Genomic DNA, 14667 nt, shown 5'->3' on the forward strand with positions numbered 1-14667 from the left:
GTTTTGTTTTTGTGGTAAACCTTTTAACAAATTATACTAAGTTTACTTCTGATAGTAGGTTGCTTTCTACAGTTGACAGTGACATTAGCCACCGGTGCTTCATCTGTTACTTCTAGTTAACTGATAATTATTTTATTCAAAAATAACTAATTATTTCATTCCAAAACCATAAATAGGCACTTAACTCATAGCTTCATCCATTGTAATCTTCAAGGTATAGAATTTTACAAAGAAAAAGCTGCCAAAACCCTGCTTTTCCCCAGATTGTAATTTTTGCTTCTCTGTCTTGTTTTATAGAGCTACATTCATGGGAGCAGCCAGGTCCAATTCGTGGCAGAGTCACACATTATTCTGGTACTAAGTATCCTTTAAAATACTGATGGGTTGAGAAGAACAAAGCAGAGCTGCATGCTATCAAATTGATTTTTTTCCTAACAAATAATCAAGACTTTTGAGACATTAAATTTTAAACTTTACCATGTGACTAATTTTCCAATTCCTATGCTATTTTCTCTTACCATGTAATTTTTAAAATTCTAAATCATTAATAGGTTATAATTTTCTCTTTTTTACTATTGAATTTTGAAGTATAGCTTTTGATTATTTCTGGCTAGAGTTTTTTTGTGTGTGATGTCTGTATCGTTTTCCCCTTTAGAATCTTAATGGGAAAGGGGAAAGAAAAGTGTTCTATTATATAAAAAACAGGATAAAAAATTATCTTAGTTCCCTTAAATGTTACAGTAAATGAGAGGAAGATTTAGGATAATTAGACATCTTTTTGGAACATGGAAGACTAAATGTTATGAATCAGATAATACAGTACAATTTATGATTTACAGGTAGAAGAAAGAGGTACGATTCATTTTTCAAAAAACAAATTACATATTACTAGAATGAAGTAAGGTTAATTTGGGGGCAAACAGCTGTACTTTGGGGGAACACTGACGTTTGTGTGAGTCCTGTGGAAATGTTTGTATGTTAAGTTTATAGAGTTGAATGTACTGAGTCATTGTCAGGATCTAAAGTGTGCCTTATAGTGTCATTTATAAAATTTGATTACTCTCCTGGTTACCAAGGTTCATCTTCAAATAAAGCAGTCTAGACTCAATTTTCTAGTATCTGATATAACCATAACTATTTAAACCTTTAAGGATTCTTAGAACTCTCTAGAGCAAAACGTCATTTTATAGCTAGGAAAACTAAAACCCACAAAATTTAATTGCCTTGCCTTAGTTTGGAGAAAGAACTGTGTTTTTTCCTAGATATACATACCTTTGGTACAGGTTAATTTATAGACTAGGTATAGTAAGAGAATATTCAAATTGTCAGCATCACTACTCTTGTGCTTTGGGGCCACTATTAAGTAAACAGCGTCACCTGAACACAGCCCTGTGACCCCACGACAGCTGATCTGGTAACAGGATGGCTACTGAGTGATGACTGAATAGGTAGTGAACACAGGGTGGACACACTGGACAGAGGGACAGTTCACATCCAGATGGAACAGGGCAGAAAGATGTGAGATTTCATCATGCTGGTAGAATGGCATTTGAATCTTACTTTAAAACTTACGAATTATTTCTGAAATTTTCCATTTAATGTTTTTGGACTGTGGGTAACTGAAACCATAGACAGTGAACCTATAGAAAAGGGGAAATATGTTTTGCAGGTAACTTTTTGGTTCTCATTTGTATAGTTTTTTTTTTTTTTTCTGTTTTCAATCCATGATGTAGCTTTTTAGCAATATACTTCTTTCAAAGCAGCTATTAAATCAGAAATATCTAGCAGAAGGAATGAAAAGGTGTGTTAAGACTGTCATCCCATTGTATGGCAGAAATTCCCCAAGGTTTCATTTCATGGCTCATTGACCTCAAGCTGAGATTTAGGACACAAAGAAATTTTACAAACAGTATGACGTCTTCCATGTAGATTTTTAACAGTAAAATGTATTATCTTTCTGCTGCCAGTAACTATTTGTTGCTTTATCACTGCTGTTCTTTTTATTTGCCTATATCTATGAAAAGAGAAAATGTCTTAAAATAGTGGGCTCATTAAAATCATCAATAAAAGTTTAGAAGAAGCCATTATATAGTAATTTCTGATTTTACTTTTACTTGGCAAAATCTACTAATTTTTTAAAACTTACTTTATAATTTTTTTTTTGTAATTTGCATGTATGTTTTTATGTGGTGGTTTAGTCACTAAGTTGTGTCTGACCCTCACAACCCCATGGACTGTAGCCCTCCAGGCTCCTCTGTCCATGGGATTCTCCAGGCAAGAATACTGGAGTGGGTTGAAAAAATGCAAATTGGTAACTTCTTGTTTATCTTTGGAGAATATTTCTGCCTTTTGGTTTTCTCTTCCTAATTTAGTAAGCCAGATCATTAGATGCAGTTGCTACATACCAAATTTATTTTAAAAAATCTAAGAATGAACAGATGGGAGTCATTTGATATCATAGGTTATAGAATGACATTTAGTAAAAATAAGATTTTTTTCCCTGTTAGTAGTCTTTTATTTCAGTACCCTATTTAGGAGGGGGGAAAGAAATCCTAAGTAGTCTTTGAGAGAAAGCTATTTTAAAAAATAATAAAAAATGTTATGACATTTTAATAAGGAATATATGAACTAAGGCTAATATATAAATCTCTATATTTTTCCAAATAAAATATTTTTAAAATTTTTGATTCAGTTATGTTTTAACACCTGTTGTAAATATATTTGCTGTTTGGAAGAAGGTAGGCTAATAGAAAAATAATTTTTATTAGTATGAGGCATCAAGAGGCAACCTGTTGCATGGAAAAGTTGAATTGACTTTTTAGCCGGGTTTTTATACAGTACAAAAGGAGTTCTCCCCAAGTGGAGAATAAGTGGGTGAGAATATTCCAGTGGAAGGTGTAACAGGTAGATAGACATAAAATGAAAGAGTATTCAAAGACTGCAGGGCAGACTGATGAAAGGTTAGTTGGCTGGATAATAAATATCTTTCCATACGTTGCTAAGAAATTTGAATCTGATCTAAATTCACCAAGACATGTTCTACATGGTAGTGGAAACCAGACACACGAGTTCTCGGATTGGCTTTACTGTCAAGTATACAAATTCTGACCTGTCCCTTAATTCTGCATATGCTCTATCTGGGATGTCAAGATAACATAAGATAAATACCAATTAGAAGTAAAGGTTCTGATATAAAAGGCAAAGATTATACTAGCAGTAACAACTGTTTCTAAATATTTTAAAATATGTGTTTTCATAAAGATCACATTTGCTTTTCCTATGAGAAAAACATTTGCTTTCCATCTATTATGAGAGTTTAGTTTTACTCTGACTTATTTTGAATCTATGATAGACAGCAAATGTTTCTTTTAATGTGTTATATCCAAGGAGAAACATACTACAGAACAAAAATTAATGATGGATACAAGTTGGAGATATTTTAGATAAAGTCTTCTATAATATGCTGACTTTTCCCCAACATTTGTTCACATTTATCTTTAAACTGACAATCCTGGGTCTCTTCTTAGGAGCCATAGTAAACCTAACATCGTTTGTGATTGAGAATGGATTATAATGTAATGCAAATGTATGTGCATCTCTGTGCACGTACATTTCTAGGATATTCATTTTCTGTGGATTTTGTTATTTACACAAACAGCAGCTCCTATTTTATGTAGGATCATGTCAATATTTTGACTTTTTTAGCAGTAAGAAAGTGATTGACAGGATAAGCAGGGGGCTGGAGAGTGCATAGTAGCTGAAGTGTATAATGATATGATATTAATCAATACAGATGTGCAAAGTTATACATGAAGTAGAACAAAGGTGTGTGTGTGTTTGTGTCTGTGTAGGCATAGTCATTAATCTCAGGACAACAGAAAAAGTTTCAGGAACATTACCGTTTAGCTGGTATATATTTATATCTCTTAATGTTGAGATTCTTTAATAAGGCTTAGTCAAGTGGTTACACCCATCAGTTTAATGACAGAAATGTATCTGTTATTCCAGAGTTTGACACAGAATCTCTCAGAGATTTGTAGCCTTCATTAATCAGTCAGCCTTCCACCCAATAAAGGAAGACCTACACATTAACTCTGACAGATGTTAGAGTCAAAGCTTCTTCCTGTGTTTATAAATCAGTACATTATCTAAAAATGTTTACATTACAAATGTGGTTTTTTTCCCCAAATGATAAGTATTATGTAGGCTCTCTTTTGCCAAAAATTATTTTCACTGACAGAATAAAACTTGACCTAAATAATTCTCAACACTCAAAGTTTTTAAGCTCCAAAGTATTTTTAGATAAAAGAGGAGGGTTGGCCAGTTTAAAGCCATTTAGTGTAATTCATGTATCTCAGTTACAGCCATCAAGTTTAAAGTAGTTTCACAGCTCTTTCCTTGTTAATGACTAGAAAACTCACTTTTGCAGGAAACATTCTAAGTAAAAAACTCACACTTAGTTCCTGATCCTGCTGCTCTCTAATAAAATATTTTACATTGGTGTTGTACATAACACCTATATCTAATAATCTCTTTGCTTTAAAGTTCCTACTTTGAGATTATGTGTACAAGGATTTTTGCATTTCTTCATTTTCACATAAGAGCAAAGCTAACTTCCTCTCAGACATAACAGTTTAGAGTATCTTTGGCAGTGTTTCAGATCCTCTATAGCAGGGGTTGGAAAACTAGGACCAGCGAGGTTCAATTCCAGCCTGACTGCTATTTTTATAAATTAAGTTTCATGGGAACACAGCCACACCTATTCATTTGTGAATTGTCTGTGATTACTTTGCGCTACAGTAGCAGAATTGAATAGTAACAATACACCATACAGCGTGCATAGCCCCAAATATTTACATTCTGGGCCTTCACAGGAAAAGTTTGCAAACTACTATTATGTAGAGTATAAATAATAGAAAACAAAACCCCACAACCTTATTACCCCAAGACAGTTGCTTTTAACTTTTTATTATCTTTCTTTGCCTGAATTTCTCTTATTATTTGTAAAGAGATGTAATTATATTGTTAAGTGCATTTTCACTTGATATAAAATTTTATGCTTAGCATAAAGATATACATGGTTAAACAGACTTAACTGTTTTGTTCCGTTGCTGTTCGCTCATCATTTTCTTCTAACCCTGTTACCGTCCTGCTTCAATTCTTCTATGTTCTTTTGGTTTGCACCTTTTACTCACTAACTTTGTGGCTTTGCACAAGTTACTTAGATCTCTCTGATGGCTTCAGTTTCCTTATGTGTAAACTGAGGATTACAATCATGTATATCAGAGCCTAGTTGGTACTAGGTAAGATAGTGAAGAAAATAAACTCCCTACCCTTTGGGCACTAACACTGTAGTGACAGGAGAGAGACAGTAAATAAAGATACATGTTCTAAATTCCTTTTAAAAAATAATGTTAACAGAGAAAAATAAAGCAGGATAAGAAGTACAGTGTTCAAAGGAGGCTTCTCTACTGTCATTTGATCAAAATCCCAAAGGAAGTGAGGGAGTGAGTTACATGGACATTGAGGGGAATAGCATTCAGATAGAGAAATAGCAAGGGCAAAGATCCTGAGGCAGAGGGTTTTTCTTGTTGAAAAAAATACCATGGACACGAGTAAGAGCCCACAAGGGCAGAGCAGTATAGGAAGTGGATCAGGGTACAAATGAGGTGCCACCTGCAGGTCGTTTTGAGGTCTTTAGATTATTAACTTTCCCTCTCACTGTGAGTAAAGAGTACTCTGAGGAAAAGAATGACATTACCTGCCTTATGTTAAAGATATTAGAAAGTCCATACTGCCCAAAGCAATCTGCAGATTTTAAAATACTAGTGCCATTTTTCACAAAACTAGAATAATTAAAATTTGCACGGAACTGCATAAGACCCTGTTTAGCCAAAGCAATCATGAGAAAGAAGAACAAAGCTGTAGGTATCATAGACCGTGATTTCAAACTATATTAAAAAGCTATGTGGCTTCCTTGGTGGTCCAGTGGTTAAGAATTCACCTTGCAATGCAGGGGACACCAGTTCAGTCCCTGGTCTGGGAAGATCCCACATGCCACAAGGCAAATAAGCCCTTGGGCCGTAGCTACTGAGGCTACACTCTGGAGACCATGAGCCACGAATACTGAGCCCACGTGCCGTAATTGCTGAAGCCTGTGTGCCCTGGAACACACACTCCGCAACAAGAGGAGCCACTGCAACGAGAAGCCTGCACACCCCTAGAGAGTAGCCCCTGCTCTCCACACCGGAGAAAAGCCCACACAGCCACGAGGACCCAGCACAAAACACTATGGTAATAGAAGCAGTATAGAATCAGCACGAAAGTGGAGACACAGACCAGCAGAACACACTGGAGAGCCCGATATAAACCCAGGCGCTTATGGCCGATTAAGCTACAAAAAGAAAGAATATGCAGTGGGAAAAATACAGCCCCTTTCATAAATGGTGTTGGGAAAACTGGACAGCTACATGTGGAAGAGCGAACCTGGACCACTCTCTCACACCATATACAAAATAAAGTCAAAATGAATTAAAGACTTAAAGGTAAGACCCGAAACCATGAAATTCCTCAAAGAAGACACACAGGCAGGATGCTCTTTGACATGGATCTTGGCAATAATTTTTTGGCTCTGTCTCCTTAGACAAGGCAAACAAAAGCAAATATAAACAAGTGAGACTACATCAAACTAAGAAGCTTTTTGCACATTGGAAAAAAAGCCATCAACAAAATGAATAGGTAGCTTACTGAAAGGGAGAAGATATTTGTAGTTTATATATCCAATAAGCAGTTAATATCCAGATGCACAACTCATACAACTCAGTATCAAGAAACAAACAACACATTTTAGAAATAGAGAGAGGACTTAAGTGGACTAAACTCTGTTCTAAGGAAGACGTAATTCCAACAGTCACATGGAAAGATAGTCTAAATCACTAATCATCAAGGAACTGCAAATAAAATGCAAGTAAGGTACCACCTTACACCTGTCAGAATGGCTGTCATCAAGAAGACAACAAATAATCCTTGATGAGGATTGGAGGAATCTAATTTGGTACAGCCACTATGGGAAACAGTAGGAAAGTTTCTAAAAATATAAAAATAGAACCAGCATATGATTCAGTAATTTTCTGAATATTTACATGAAGAAAATGAAAATAACTCAGAAGGATATATACACCTCTTTGTTCAGTGCAGCATTATTTACAGTAGCCAAGATATGGACACAACCGAGCTGCCCATCAGCGGATGAACGGGTGAAGATACGAGGTACAGACACACATAAGACACACATAAACACTCAACCGTTAGAAGAAGAATCTTGCCATTTGCAGCAACACGGATGAATCTAAAAGAGCCTGCTAAGTGAAATAAGCTAGAGAAAGACAGGTACTTTATGATCTCACTTGTATGTGGAATCTAAAAAACAAATGAACAAACAACAAACCGAAAACAGATTCATAGATACAAAAAACAGGGTGTTTGCAAAGGGCAGCTGGGTGAGGGCTTGAGCAGTAGAGATGATAGGAGATGAGGAGGCACAAACTTACAGTGTTAAAGCAGTCATGGGGATGTAATATACAACATAAGGAATACGGCTGATAATCTGCAGTAACTCTGTATGGGACATGTGGTTACTAGACTTCTGGTGATTATTAGTTCCTAATGTATTTAAATGTCCAGACACTTAATACTGTATATCTAAAACTAACAGAATATTTCTAAGACTTAGGGGTAGGAATTAATTTCATAAGTAAGAAACAGTAACCAAAGCTCATAAAGGAAAAGAATAACAATTTTGACCATACTGAAATGACAACCTTCTGCATAAGTAAACTATTTAAAAGACAAGTAGAAGAATCTGGATATAACACTTCAAAACATTCATATTCAGAAAAAACTGAAGCATCTTCAAAGATAATAAGAAAAGGCAAATATACTTATGGGAAATGGGCAAAAAAAAAGTAAGCATAATACAAAAAATTAAGCAAAAAAAGGAATTAACATATCAGAAGATAAACTCTGACTCACTAGTGAGACAGATCCCTACTCAACAGTTTGATAAAATCAATAGTTCAGCAAAACTGTGTTAGCGCAGTGTAAAGAAATGGTAATTCTTTTAACACTACTTGTTTTACAGAATATGATCATACCTAGTAAATTTGAAACTACACGTATCAGCCTCTCAAAAACTCTACCTCTAGGTGTAGGCCCTAGAAAAAATATTTCACATGTATATATAAGAAGATATTCCTTGTAGGAGTATTTGTAATAGCAAACACTTGGAAACAAATGCCCTTGAGTAAGAAAACGAATAACAGTATACTCTGATGAAAATCTTACAGATTTGTAATAACACTGTTTGAATTTATGTGAAGTTCAAAATTAATCAAATGAGAAACACGTTGGTCACGCAGTTTTCAAATCTACAGAGGGACAAAGTGACAAAGCAATTTTTGACAAAGTGAAAGTCGCTCAGTCACGTCTGACTCTTTGCTACCCCTAGAATTCTCTAGGCCAAAATACTGGAGTGGGTAACCTTTCCCTTCTCCAGGGGCTCTTTCCAGCTCAGGGATTGAACCCAAGTCTCCCACATTGCAGGTGGATTCTTTACGAGCTGAGCTACAAGGGAAGCCCAAGAAGACTTGAGTGGGTAGCCTTATCCACTCTCCAGCGGATCTGCCTGATGTAGGAATCGAACTGGGGTCTCCTGCATTGCAGGTGGATTCTTTACCAACTGAGCTATCAGGGAAGCCCTACAGAGGGAACAGTAGTAAATTTTTTTGTAAGTATATATGTGTGTGTGTGTGTGTGTGTGTGTGTGTGTGTGTGTGTGTGTGTGTGTGTGTGTATATATATGTTACGAAGCCATTAACAGGGGTATGTTACACTTGAGTGACCATAGTTAATATCTAATAAAATGTAATTTGTTTAATAACTTCTCCCTAAGTGACTATTTCTGTCTCTGTCTGCTAATAACACTTACATACAATGTACACATGGTGTTTACGTATCCAGTTTTATCCTGAGAATGTTTTAATATACAGCTTTCATCTAGTTAAAATTTTAAAGCATCTAATTTCTAAACTTTATTTTCCCCCAGAAATAAAAAATAGTGCTATTTCCCCCAATGTTATATTTTGGAAAGAATTTTGGAAGCTTCTCAGTAGATGGCATCATAAAATAAATATTTGTTTTGTTTGTAGTATCTATATAAAATAATTTTTAAATGTGATTTATATTTTGAATATTTATAGAAAATGTTTTTGAGATAAATTAATCCAGAAGTCTGTGTGAATTGTCAGTAGCTCAAGTCTGTACACTTAAGTGGATAGATTAGAATTATACATGAATATAAAAGGATGTTGCCAGAAAAAAATGGAAGGGGAATCCTAATTGAACTCCTTTTTAAGGATCTACATCAATCCCATCAGTCTGCTTCAAAGAACTAAGTTAAGCAGTCAATTTCCTGTTTATCAGCAGTTTCAGTGAAACAAGCTTTTAATTTTTCTATCAGTTAATTATTGGTAACATCCCCTTCACTACACAATCGAAACACAAAGAACTTACAATTATCTAAATTTCAGAAGTTTTCAAACTGTTATCATGAATTTCCTCAAAGTTTAGTGGTATGTATATATGTGTGTCGGGTGGGCGTCCCTGGTGGCTCAGTGGTAAAGAACCTGCCTGCCAATGCAGGAGAGGCCTGGGTCGGGAAGATGCCCTGGAGAGGGAAGTGGCAACCCAGGGCCGGGAAGATGCCCTGGAGAGGGAAATGGCAACCCAGGGCCGGGAAGATGCCCTGGAGAGGGAAATGGCAGTCCAGGGTTGGGAAGGTGCCCTGGAGAGGGAAGTGGCAACCCACTTCAGTGTTCTTGCCTGGAGGATCTCATGGACAGAGGAGCTTGGTGAACTACAGTCCATGGGTTTGCAAAGAGGCACATAGGACTTTGCAACTAAACAAAAAACAGGAACATTTTTGTCAGGCAAGGGGATGGTATTTAGTAGCTTTCTCTCTTGCACATATTAGGCATTCACCAAGGCTGGTTGGTTGGTTCCATGCTGAGTATATTCTAATTTTCTGTGATTGTCCAGTGAAATGTCATTCTAAGTGTAACTAGTGTATGTATATCTTTATGTATAAGGTGAAATATCTTTATTGGTTTTGAGAGTATATAATTCATATGCACTATTACAGTCCTGGAATTTAAGAGCATTTAGAATTAGACCTTAAAAGTCTCACCAAGCAAAGTTTGAGGTTATGTAGGAGAAGGCAATGGCAACCCACTCCAGTACTCTTGACTGGAAAATCCCATGGATGGAGAAGCTTGGTAGGCTGCAGTCCATGGGGTCACTAAGTCAGACATGACTGAGCAACTTCACTTTCACTTTTCACTTTCATGCACTGGAAAAGGAAATGGGAACCCACTCCAGTATTCTTGCCTGCAGAATCCCAGGGACAGAGGAGCCTGGTGGGCTGCCGTCTGTGGGGTCGCACAGAGTTGGACACGACTGAAACGACTTAGCAGCAGCAGCAGGAATCTAAAAACCAAGGCATATTTATTTAAATACATGAAAAGCAGTAATTTTATATCAGGAGAGTAAGTAGCATTCACCTCTGTGTGCATGTGTAATTCAGTCATTCTGGTACAGAACACATGGTGTTCAGGTCCAGAACAATTAATAGATTTTATTTGCATCTATTTCTAATGTTTCCTTGACAATTACTATAGATGCTGCTATCACCATGGGGATGGTTCTTCTAAATGAAGCGGCAACATCCAAGGGAGATGTTGGAAAAAGACGGAGTAAGTCTCTGTGTTGGTATCTTTGTAAGTTTGTTTTAGTCAAGCTTCATTTAAATCAAATGGGAAATAGATAAAAAGTCCTTTGTAAATGAACTTCTAAAGGAAGTTTCTGGTTTGAAGACAGCAGCAGTGTTTCTTACTTTTTTCTCTTTCTTGGATGTGTGGTATATGCACAAATATTTAAAAATACATTTCTTCCAAAATGGGATTGGTGCTTTTCTGTGGAATTGGGTATAAAGAAAAGCTGTTATTTGCCCTTGTTGGGGGTGGTTTGATTTACCTCTGCTGAAGTTATGGTCTCTTTGGTCATGTCCACCGTACAGGAAGAGGGGGAAAGTTCTAGGGACAGAGTCTTCAGAGGATTTATAGGCTAATAATGTGTCCCCTATGCCAACAAGAGTCATCTGTGCATTCAAGGACTGATTCAGACAGAGAAGTCTGTGCATAAGTGTTGTACCTCGAAGTGTTATAATGCCTTCCAACTACCTCCAAAACCTCTTGAGCTACAATTTGAAAGGGGGCATCTTTTGGTACTGTCTTTTTCAGGGATTTTGCCTTTCCAATGATATTCCAACATTCACAGCTCTACTGAGTTTCAGCTTTGTGTCTTAACCAGGTGACTATTTTATCCTTTGACAGAACTGTTCCCCTCAGGAAGTTCCAATAAGAGATGACACATTTTTATGAAGTGTGTTTGGCAGGAAAAGGGAAAAAACACATAGGAAAATCTTCTGCCCTCAGGAGCATGGGTCAAAGAATGTCTGAGAGCCTTAAATTCAGTATTTCTTGCCACATATCTTTCCATAATTGACATAAAGTCCCTATGTGAGTTTATGATTATGCTTCCACAAACCTATAATTAAGATTTTTATCAATATGCTTTGCATTTCTGAACCCTATTAAAATCCAGAATGTATGTATGAGGAACATAGGCATCTGGAGAAGACTCCTATTAAAAAGATTAAAATAAAAATCCAGATTTCTTTGTGGGAATTTTAGCTATGGTGACACGAATGTCAGTCAGTCATAGTGATTTCTAAATACAATACTTAGGGATCTTGAGTGTTGAAACATTTTGGATGCAATAGATCCTTTACCCTCATTTCCCCTGATGCCATTTACATACTGTTATAAAGAAACCACAGAAGCAATGAATGCTTTACTTTGTTTAGTTAAACATTGTTCAGAACATCACTTTATGATTTATCATTTGCATAAAGAATGTGATGTTCTTGGGACCAATGAATAGTATTTATATAAGGACAAATTCTTACATGTTCATTTATTTATCATACATCCTATCACATTAAAGTAGTAAGAGTGTGTAATATATATATATAAAATCACTTCAACCCCCACCCACTGCCACTTTATTTGTGTATGTGTGTGCGAGAGAGAGTGCACAAGCGAGTGCATGGGAGAGAGAGAAGGAGTGGGGAATGGGAAATATATTTTGAAATTAGCCCTTTTGATCCCAGTGTGGTTTTTATTTTGGATGTAATGCCAGTGCTGTGGTTACTGTTGCCCAGGTCAGAATCCGTCTGTGCCCTCTTAGCACTTTCTTCTCACAAGTATGCTATCTGGGAACGGCTGCAGTGCATGGTTTGTTGGGTCACCACTGACTCCTCCTGAGTCCTCTTCCTTCCCCATGTGCCTGTACCTCAGTTCCATTACTTTGCTCTACCACATAGAATCAAGTAAATAGCTTCTGTTTTACTTGATCACATTTTGAGACACATTTCCCACGGTGCATATCAAGTGTTCAATTCAGTTCAGTCACGCAGTTGTGTCTGACATTTTGCGACCCCATGGACTACAGCACGCCAGGCCTCCCTGTCCATCACCAGCTCCTGGAGTTTACTCAAACTCACGTTCATCGAGTCAGTGATGCCATCCAACCATCTCATCCTCTGTCATCTCCTTCCCCTCCTGTGTTCAGTCTTTCTCAGCATCAGGGCCTTTTCCAATGAGTCAATTCTTTGCATCAGGTGGCCAGAGTATTCAAGCTTCAGGTTCATCATCAGTCCTTCCAATGAATATTCAGGACTGATTTCCTTTAGGATGGACTGGTTGGATCTCCCTGTAGCCCAAGGGACTCTCAAGAGTCTTCTCCAACACCACAGTTCAAAAGCATCAATTTTTCAGCACTCAGCTTTCTTTATAGTCAAACTCTCACATCCGTACATGACTACTGGAAAAACCATAGCTCTGACTAGACTGAACTTTGTTGGAAAAGTAATGTCTCTGCTTTTTAATATGCTGTCTAGGTTCATCATAGCTTTTCTCCCAAGGAACAAGGGTCTCTTAATTTCATGGCTGTAGTCACCATCGTGGTTATCTGGGTCATGATCTTTTTGATATAGTTCTTCTGTTTATTCTTGCCACCTCTTAATATCTTCTGCTTCTGTTAGGTCCATACCATTTCTGTCCTTTGTCTTGCCCATCTCTGCATGAAATGTTCCCTTGGTATCTTATTTTCTTGAAGAGATCTCTGGTCTTTCCCATTCTGTTGTTTTCTTCTATTCTTTGCACTGATCACAGATGAAGGCTTTCTTACCTCTCCTGCTATTCTTTGGAACACTGCATTCTGATGGGTATATCTTTCCTTTTGTCCTCTGCCTTTTGCTTCTCTTCTTCTCTCAGCTATTTGTAAGGCCTCCTCAGACAACCATTTTGCCTTTGAGCATTTCTTTTTCTTGGGGATGGTCTTGATCCCTGCCTCCTGTACAGTGTCACAAACCTCCGTCCATAGTTCTTTAGGCACTCTATCAGATCTAATTTTTTGAATCTTATTTCTCACTTCCACTGTATAATCGTAAGGGATTTGATTTAGGTCATACCTGAATGGCCTACTGGTTCCCCTACTTTGTTCAATTTAAGTCTGAATTTGGCAATAAGGAGTTCATGATCTGAGCTACAGTCAGCTCCTGGTCTTGTTTTTGCTGACTGAATAGAGCTTCTCCATCTTTGGATGCAAAGAATAGAATCAATCTGATTTCAGTATTGACCATCTGGTGATGTCCATGTGTAGAGTCTTCTCTTGTGTTGTTGGAAGAGGATGTTACTATGACCAGTTCGTTCCCAGCAAAATTCCATTAGCGTTTGACCTACTTTGTTTTGTACTCCAAGGCCGAATTTGCCTGTTACCCCGGGTATCTCTTGACTTCCTACTTTTGCATTCCAGTCCCCTATAATGCAAAGGACATCTTCTTTGGGTGTTAGTTCTAGAAGGTCTTGTAGGTCTTCATAGAAATGTTCAACTTCAGCTTTTTCAGCATTACTGGTCAGGGCATAGACTTGGATTACTGTGATATTGAATGGTTTGCCTTGGAAACAGAGATCATTCTGTCATTTTTGAGACTGCATCCAAGTACTGCATTTCGGGCTCTCCTGTTGACTATGAGGGCTACTCCACTTCTTCTAAGAGATTCTTGTCTACAGTAGTAGATATAATGGTCATCTGAGTTAAATTCGCCTATTCCAGTCCATTTTAGTTCATTGATTCCTAAAGTGTTGAGGTTCACTCTTGCCATCTCCTGTTTGACCACTTCCAATTTGCCTTGATTCGTGGACCTAATATTCCAGGTTCCTGTGCAATATCACTCTTTACAACATCAGACTTGACTTTTATCACCAGTCACATCCACAACTGGGTGTAGTTTTTGCTTTGTCTCCATTTCTTCATTCTTTCTGGAGTTATTTCTCCACTGATCTCCAGTAGCATATTGGGTACTTTCCGACCTGGGGAGTTCATCTTGCAGTTTCCTATCTTTTTGCCTTTTCATATTGTCAACAGCAAAGGGAGTGATAAAGTGTTTTACTCAGCTCATGGAAAAAGACTGAGGAAAGGAAGAAGTGT

At 37.2% G+C, this 14667-nt stretch overlaps 1 protein-coding gene across 3 annotated transcripts in view; it reads left to right on the forward strand.

Annotated features, from left to right (window-relative positions):
- The window catches only part of TUSC3 (tumor suppressor candidate 3), a 220239-nt gene that overhangs the window by 189751 nt on the left and 15821 nt on the right, over positions 1 to 14667 (forward strand). For 2 of the 3 annotated variants that reach the window (XM_068970022.1, XM_068970024.1), the window contains exons 7-8: positions 298 to 361; positions 10734 to 10808. The exons of the other annotated variant lie outside the window; for it this stretch is intronic. In XM_068970022.1, the coding sequence (XP_068826123.1) occupies positions 298 to 361; positions 10734 to 10808 (139 nt within the window). The remainder of the gene's footprint in view (positions 1 to 297; positions 362 to 10733; positions 10809 to 14667) is intronic. 3 annotated transcript variants of the gene reach the window in all.

This window comes from Capricornis sumatraensis, chromosome 4, assembly GCF_032405125.1.
Source record: "Capricornis sumatraensis isolate serow.1 chromosome 4, serow.2, whole genome shotgun sequence".
Classification (NCBI taxonomy): domain Eukaryota; kingdom Metazoa; phylum Chordata; class Mammalia; order Artiodactyla; family Bovidae; genus Capricornis; species Capricornis sumatraensis.